Source organism: Oncorhynchus masou, chromosome 28 (genome assembly GCF_036934945.1).
Source record: "Oncorhynchus masou masou isolate Uvic2021 chromosome 28, UVic_Omas_1.1, whole genome shotgun sequence".
In the NCBI taxonomy this organism is placed as follows: domain Eukaryota; kingdom Metazoa; phylum Chordata; class Actinopteri; order Salmoniformes; family Salmonidae; genus Oncorhynchus; species Oncorhynchus masou.
The window spans coordinates 27,406,218-27,414,376 of record NC_088239.1 but is presented as its reverse complement, the minus strand read 5'-3'; the positions used below and the strand labels follow the sequence as shown (position 1 = coordinate 27,414,376).

General features: G+C 43.9%; 1 protein-coding gene across 1 annotated transcript; it reads left to right on the top strand.

Moving 5' to 3' along the window:
* The first annotated feature begins 5,414 nt into the window (after positions 1-5,414).
* LOC135517451 (transcription factor Sox-17-alpha-A-like) lies at positions 5,415-7,800 on the top strand. The gene is made up of 2 exons (XM_064941763.1): positions 5,415-5,911; positions 6,437-7,800. Exons 1-2 carry the CDS (start codon positions 5,623-5,625, stop codon positions 7,327-7,329), a joined length of 1,182 nt encoding a protein of 393 aa, XP_064797835.1. The 5' UTR covers positions 5,415-5,622; the 3' UTR covers positions 7,330-7,800.
* The last annotated feature ends 359 nt before the right edge of the window (positions 7,801-8,159 follow it).

Here is an 8,159-nt window from a genome sequence, read left to right as displayed (position 1 = left end):
AGTATTCTTGGGTATATATCTACAAGCTTGGCACTCCTGTATTTGGGGAGTTTCTCCCATTCATCACTGCAGATCCTCTCAAGCTCTGTTAAGTTGGATCGGGAGCATCGCTGCACAGCTATTTTCTCTTGTTGTCCTATTGGAAGATGAACCTTCACCTCAGTCTGAGGTCCTGAGAGCTCTGGAGTAGGTTAAAATCAAGGATCTCTCTGTACTTTGCTTTGTTCATCTTTCCCTCGATCCTGACTAGTCTCCCAGTCCTTGCCACTGAAAAACATCCCCACAGCATGATGCTGTCACCACCATGCTTCACCGTAGGGAAAGTGCCAGGTTTCCTCCAGATGTGACACTTGGCATTCAGGCCAAAGAGTTCAATCTTGGTTTCATCAGACCACAGAATCTTGTTTCTCATGGTCTGAGAGTCTTTAGGGGCCTTTTTCCAAAATCCAAGCAGGCTGTCATGTGTCTTTTACTGAGGAGTGGCTTCCGTCTGGCTACTCTACCATAAAGGCCTGATAGGTGGAGTGCTGCAGAGATGATTATCCTTCTGCAAGTTTCTCCCATCTCCACAGAGGAATTTTGGAGCTGTGTCAGAGTGACCATCGGGTTCTTGGTCACCTCCCTGACTAAAGCCCTTCTCCCCTTCATTGCTCAGTTTGGCCAGGTGGTCAACTCTAGGAAGAGTCTTGGTGGTTCCAAACTTCTTCCATTTAAGGCCACTGTGTTCTTGCGGACCTTCAATGCTGCAGAAATGTTTTGGTACCCTTCTCCAGATCTGTGCTTCGACACAATCCTGTCTCGGAGCTCTACGGACAATTTGTTTGGTTTTTGCTCTGACCTGCCTTGTCAACTCTGGGACCTTAAAAGACAAGTGTGTGCCTTTCCAAATCATGTTCAATCAATTGAATCTTCCACAGGTAGACTCCAATCAAGTTGTAGAAAAATCTTAAGGATGATCAATGGAAACAGGATGCACCTGAGCTAAATTTTGAGTCTCATAGCAAAGGGTCTGAATGCTTATGTAAATAAGGTCTTTCTGTTTTTGATTTTTTTGTAAATTTGCAACAATTTCTAAAAACCTGTTTGCACTTTGTCGTTATGGGGTATGGTGTGTAGATTGATGAGGAATTTTGTTTTTTAATCAATTTTAGAACAAGGCTGTGAGGTAACAAAATGTGGAAAAAGTCAAGGGGTCTGAATACTTTTCGAATGCACTGTATTCAGTGACTTTATTATTTGCCTTTATTTAACAAGAAAAGTCATTGAAAACACATGATCTTTTACAATAACAACATCGACTGGTAGGTATGTCAGTTGAGGACAGAAAGAAAGTAAGATCTTTCTCTTGTTCATTTTCTGATCTGCTTCACACTGAGGTATTGTGGGATTGTGGAGTCCAAACATTGAGGTCACAGGCTTTAACACAGGGAAGTAAGAAATGAACAGGACCACACTCAACCAACACACAACCTTTCCCATCAGCCATCTGAGCGTAACCTGACCTGAGCACAAGCTTTCATATCTTATATCTGTTTCATGGATCAGATTACTAATGAGATCATTTAAAAAAACGGAAAAAAAACCCATAAAAAGTCTAAATACCATAGTCAAACATACATTCACCGATTTGATTACACAATGGAAAGTAAGGATACTGAATTAGCCGGGTTATTACAGCTTCAGAGAGTTGTGTTCCTACAGTATATGGGGCGTTGCAAAAGAATAGATACAGCATGTCATCTTAACTACATGTCGCTTCACAACTCAGCCTTAATGGAGGCTGAGCGTCTGATGGCATTTCATTAGCCACTATGAAGTGGCTTTAATCACCTTAGATTTCTATTTACATACTGGTGATGGAAGAGGGAGAGAGGAGTATGGTGTATGACTGAGAACACCTGTTGCATTACATTCTACCCTCTTTAACCTCCTCTTCCATCCTCCCCATTCCCCCTTCCTGCAAGCACCGTCAAGGCAGTTGATAGAGGTAATCATAATCAGACCTAGTCTAAACTATTTATTCTATTCACTTCCTATTGGTCAGTGATTGCACTGTGTGTTTTAGCCTTCATTTATTCGTTCATTTGTGTTTTCATGTGTTTTTTGTGTGTCACTGTTGGAGGGCCTTGAAATTGGAAGAATTAATGTTTCAAAATAGCATAAATGAATATCCACGATACTATTTCTTCCAATGAATGATGACGTTTGAAATTGAGTAGTAGTTCCATTGGTAAACCTTTGCCTTTCTATGGCTTTGACCGAGCTCAGGCTCTTATAGCCTGATAGTGTCTTGGGATCTGAGCAGAGTGCTAACATATATATGCCTTCCGTACCAGTGATTTAAACTAAACATGGCTGCCTCGCAACTCAACACAAAGGACTCGGCAATCGCATTGTGCAATTCCCAAGAAAGCCGCCCACAGACATTTATACAGTGAGTCTGGCGACCAGCAGCTCGACAGTGTGTCAGAACTCGCTTGGAAGGCGGACAGTTTGTGCCGCTACGCCAAGGACAGGAAGTGCTTGCGGAGGGACAGGAAGTGCTCACCGCTGCAGTAGCCGAGGCTGGAACTGAGATAATGCCATTGTGTAAGCAAGCCTAGTGACCTCTCCCTGAGCGTGGAGCCCAGAGGCTGGCGTCGAGAGCCCTGGCCCCCACCCAGCCCCAGACTCCCCAGGCACGGGGTGGGGGACACGGGAGGACGGGGGATGGCCGCGGGGCGTGTCGCCTCCTCTTATTGCCCTACTCCCCTCCTCTGGGGGGACTCTGAACCTCACCTTGTATAGGAAATGTGGCTTTATGACTTCTCCCATCAAAATATAGTATTTTTCTCTCCCACACACCAGGAGACAGCCAAGGCATGCACGCACACACACACACACACACACACACACACACACACACACACACACACACACACACACACACACACACACACACACACACACACACACACACACACACACACACACACCATAGCTGCTGGCACTCACACATGCAAACACACACATAGACATATATAAGCATGCACACACACATTTTCAAACTCGTGAGGTTTCAGTCCAGTCATGAGATCACGGGGGAAAACCGTATCAGGTCATCAGCTGTAAAATAGACGATGCCAATATTATAGCACCAGATCCTGTCCGAGCGCACGGACTGTGACAGAGCAAGACCCCTCTAACACCACCCCCTCCAAAAGGGTCAGCCAGTATACTCTGGATCCCCTTGCTATACCGAGACAGGGCACGATGGGGTTGTATAAGCATCTCTCATATTTCTGTCAGCCCTCTTTGACCTGAGAGAGGAAAGGCTCCAGTCTGACATGCTGTATCTAACTGTGTCTACATGGCATGATGGGAACGGCTCGAGGACAGATGAAGAAAAGAAGGGAGCTGGCAGGTTAAGCCCTGCCGTTACTGATAAGGATGCCTGCAGTCTCTGGCTGTTGTTTTGATTCCTGACCACTATGGACACGGCTTGGTTCTCGACTGCTTATTAAAACATTCAAATAGTGTGAGGTGTGTGGGTGGACTGATATTCTGGCTGCAGATGATTCAATCAACAGTAGCTCTCTCACCTCACCTTGTTCTCTCAGGTCTCATGTAGGCTGCATGGTGATTGGTGACTTTCTACAGGATTGTAGGCGATAGACAAGGGATCAGCCATGGTTTTATATCAACAGTGGTCATATCTGTGGCAGATGAAAAGAAGAAGTGATTTTTCTGAAGTTTTAAATACTTCCTATATATAGCTTTTTCAGGCTGCTGGACTTCTTTTATTCCTAATTTTAAGGACTGATAAATTACTTTACAAAGTATACACAATTACACACCCTCATTCATCCACCACCAGTGCTTGACTTTGACTGAAAAAGGTACTAGAACTCATTTTGGGTGCCGGTATTGTTTATATTTAGGTGCAGGAGCTCCACAATACTCTTGAGCTAATATTCTATAAGAGGAACAGGAGCTCAAGAAGTAGAACATTTGAGATGCCAGTACTCAGCTCAGGTGAGCTCCTGCCAATGTGTGGAGGAGAGTAGTGTGTGTAGGGTTTAGGATCCAGAGTGACCAAGGTCACCTGCAACATACTTTTAGTGATATATTAGTGTAATTAAATTAAATCTAATTTAATTACTTGTTTTAACAGTTTCAAGTAAAAAGACAAGGATATAATGCAGGTAGCCTAGTGGTTAGCCCATTTGGCCAGTAACTTAAAGGTTGCCAGGTTGAATCCCAGAGCTGATAAGGTAAACATCTGTCGTTCTGCCCCTGAACAAGGCATTTAACCCACTGTTCCCCATAGGCCGTCATTGTAAATACAAATTTGTTCTTAACTGACTTGCCTAGTTAAATAAAGGTTACGTTTAAAAAATAACTTCTGCTAGGGTGAGAGAAACCGATTTGGAGACCTACCCTAGCCTTGCTGTCAGATACAACCATGTCATGTTTCGGCCTTGAGGAATACGGTCCAATAATCACCACTGCCTATGGCCCTTGTGTCCCCTAACTGTGGTCCCAGGTTCTGCACTTCACAGACAACAAAGGCCGATAGATGACTGTTCATTTAATCTATCTCGACTGTTTGCAAATATAGTGTATTCACCAGCATCTCCTATAAGAATGTCTAACCCCTAATTAACGCTTCTTTGAATCAACATAATCTACATCCAGCCCCAGTCAATGGCTGTGAACCCTGGCAGACAGTCTAAAATGATGCTAAAATCTGCGCATTAGAAATATAATTATTTCCTGCGTAAACCTGAACTTCCAGTTACCAAATCCAGCATCGCAATACACAGATGAAAGAGAGTGCGTGTGTATTAGACCTATGTCTGAATAATATATACTTTAGGATAGTTTAAACTTACAGGTGGTATACAGTGATAAGTTATATAAACATGACAAAAAACGTAAACAAATATTTAAAAGGGATGGCATGAGCAATTGAGAACATGTCTCGCAGAACAGCAGCACATGGATTGAATTCAAATGTTTCTGAAATAAATGACTTTGTAGACTATTAATTATTTGATATTTGCTCAATTAGGCATTATTTTTCCCCTGTAGCCCTATAGGTTGATGTATCCAAAACATTTGTGTGGAGTTTATGTCACAAATTCAATATGTTCTATTTGAATCATAACTGTAAAACGCACAGTAACACTAGGCCTACGCCCACAGTCTTGTATCACATGAAGAAAAAAACGAATATACATTTAAATGAAAATGAAATGTTTAATCCATTCTCTAACAGTGGGCACCTCATATTACACAGAGGACAGTGTGTGGTATCCCGCTCCCAACAAGGCTGGAAGGCAGCTAACTTGAAACTTTTTACACCTCAGGCGTACTGAGCACTCCCACCCTATTGTGATTGGTTGCCTATGCGCTTATAGTATCCCCAACCTCAGAGTAGATAGTCAGTTCTAGTTTAGTCAGCTCCAAGCTATTATCTAACAGTGACGGACATTTTCCACTCAGTCTTGAATCGTTACTCTTACTTGCGTTATTAAAACTTTCATTTTATATACCTAAACAGCAAGTGACACTTATTTTCTCATTTTATCTACGCGAGTTGCTGCCCGGTTGGTGTCGATAGCCCGAAGGTGAACAGCGATGAGTAGTCCCGATGCGGGTTACGCCAGTGACGATCAGAACCAGGCTAGGTGCGCGATCTCAATCATGATGCCTGGAATGGGACACTGTCACTGGGCAGACCCCCTGAGCCCTCTCGGGGACACCAAAGAGAAGAGCGAGTCCAGCTCCGGGAACCAGAACCGTGGGAAGAATGAGCCCAGGATCCGGAGACCCATGAATGCGTTCATGGTGTGGGCGAAGGATGAGCGCAAGCGGCTGGCACAACAAAATCCAGACCTGCACAATGCGGAGTTGAGCAAAATGTTGGGTAAGGAAATTAAATAGCAATTGCTTGTGTAGGCCTGTTACTGACGTGATATTTGTAAAGACCAATGGGAATTTCTTGTTTAGCAAGTATTTCAATAATATTTCATAAATATTATGATCAAATGCTAGGGAATTTGTATAATTTTAAGCAGTGTGTTACCACGTGGAAGCATACTGCATATATTCGAGCAGCAATATTCTAAATATTATTTTATGCCTATACTTCCATGATTTTGGTTTGTAGTAGGCTCTTTGCATAGGACCAAATTATCTTGAAAAAGCATAATTCTCTTGAAAAAGCACATGATGCTAACGCATCACCCTGCCCTTATTCTGGCCATTGAAATAGTCTAGGTAACTCAAATGAATCAATCACAACAAATGTACGATCAATAATAACACTAATGTTATTTCGAAATGAAAGCTCTGCTGTTACTAAATTGATGATGAGCTATTTTGGAGCGCATCACCAGACTACATGCCTGATGCCGCTTTAACTGACGTGGGCTTTGTTGTTGATCTGTAGGGAAGTCGTGGAAAGCCCTTCCTGTCTCGGAGAAGCGGCCGTTTGTAGAGGAGGCTGAGAGGCTTCGGGTGCAGCACATGCAGGATCACCCCAATTACAAGTACCGACCCCGGAGGAGGAAGCAGGCGAAGAGGATTAAGCGCCTGGACTCCGGGTTCCTGGTCCACAGCATGCCCAACCAGCAGAGCACCTCCCTGGGTGGGGAAGGTAGGGTGTGTATGGAGAGCATGGGTTACCACCATGAGCATGGCTACCAAGTGTCACCTCAATCCCTCGGCCACTACCGCGAAGCCCAGGCCCTCGGAGGGGCTTCCTACGAATCCTACTGCCTGCCCACCCCCGACACGTCCCCGCTGGATGCCGTGGAGACAGACTCCATGTTCTTCCACAGCCACTCTCAGGAGGAGTGCCACATGATGCCCGTGTATGCCTACCACTCTCAGGGGGCAGAGTACCCACCTCAGGACCCTCACTCCAACCACCATGCCAACCCCATGCTCCACAGACACCACTCCTCCCCCACAGAGCAGCAGCAAGCCTCCCAGGCTGGCCCCATGCCCCCCACCTTCAACCAACTGGCCATGTACTACAGCCAGCACTGCAGCCCCAGTCACCCCAAGCGACATCCAGGCCATGGGGCAGGACAGCTCTCCCCTCCCCCAGAGTCCCAACCCCACCCAGCAGACCAGGTGGAGCAGATGCACCCCTCAGAGCTGATTGGGGAGGTGGACCGCAGTGAGTTTGAGCAGTACCTGAGCTCCTCCAGACCTGGAGACATGACAGGCCTGTCTTATGGGGTGCATGAGGCCAACATGCAGGGACCTGAGAACCTGATATCCTCTGTGCTCTCTGACGCCAGCACAGTGTACTACTGTAACTACAACAACTCCTAACCTCCTGGTCCGCCCTGTCTGTCAATCACGTCTCTACTACTGCAGCTATTACAGTACATAACCTGACCTCAAATGTCTCTCTCTGTTTCCTCTCTCTATTTCTATCTTCTCTCTCTCTCTCTCGCTATCTCTCCCTCCCTGTCTAGCTCTGTCTTTCTCTTTCATTCTGTTACCATTCAAGTCAAGTGGGGACAGTGGGAACTCTTTAATTTGAGGTTTTAAATGCAGTATGTTATTTTCTTTTTGTGTGAAGGACATTCAATTTGTGTCACTTTATGAGCTGAGAAGCTATAGGACATTTGAATTGTGATGATGATAGTTTCACACACTGTGCAAAGGGGAAAGCTCCTGAGCAGGAATATAAATACATTTTGTGAAAATAGATAATGTATAGTTACTATTTGAAGGTTTTATGTATAGCTGTTTTATACTTTTGCACTTTTAAAAAATAAAGTTTTGAACCAAAATATATGTTCCCTTCTCTGTTTTTTGGTTTTTAATTACATTACCTCCTCTTTTCATTGTTGAAATACTGTACCACATAGATTCTTACAGTATATTAATGCTCCTGGGTAGCCATATTTAGTTATTGGTGCAATGTTTTCATTGTTTATATATAGCAACATTTACTTAGTCTGTAGAGGTTATAGACCATGTGTTTAAAGTTATTAATAATCAAATTTTTTGATGCAGTGACTTATTAGTATACTGTGTAGACATTAGTGGTAGTCTAGATTAATTTCACAACATTGTAAAAAAAAAAAAAAATCTAACAAATATACACCTTTTTTTCATGATGGTATCATTGTGGAATGTTCTGGAACAGATCA

Bases quoted from the DNA above. Each gene is read 5' to 3' on its own strand.
- LOC135517451 (XM_064941763.1), top strand. From the start codon at position 5,623: ATGAGTAGTCCCGATGCGGGTTACGCCAGTGACGATCAGAACCAGGCT. The intron at 5,912-6,436 runs GTAAGGAAATTA...GTTGATCTGTAG, and splicing joins GGAGTTGAGCAAAATGTTGG to GGAAGTCGTGGAAAGCCCTT.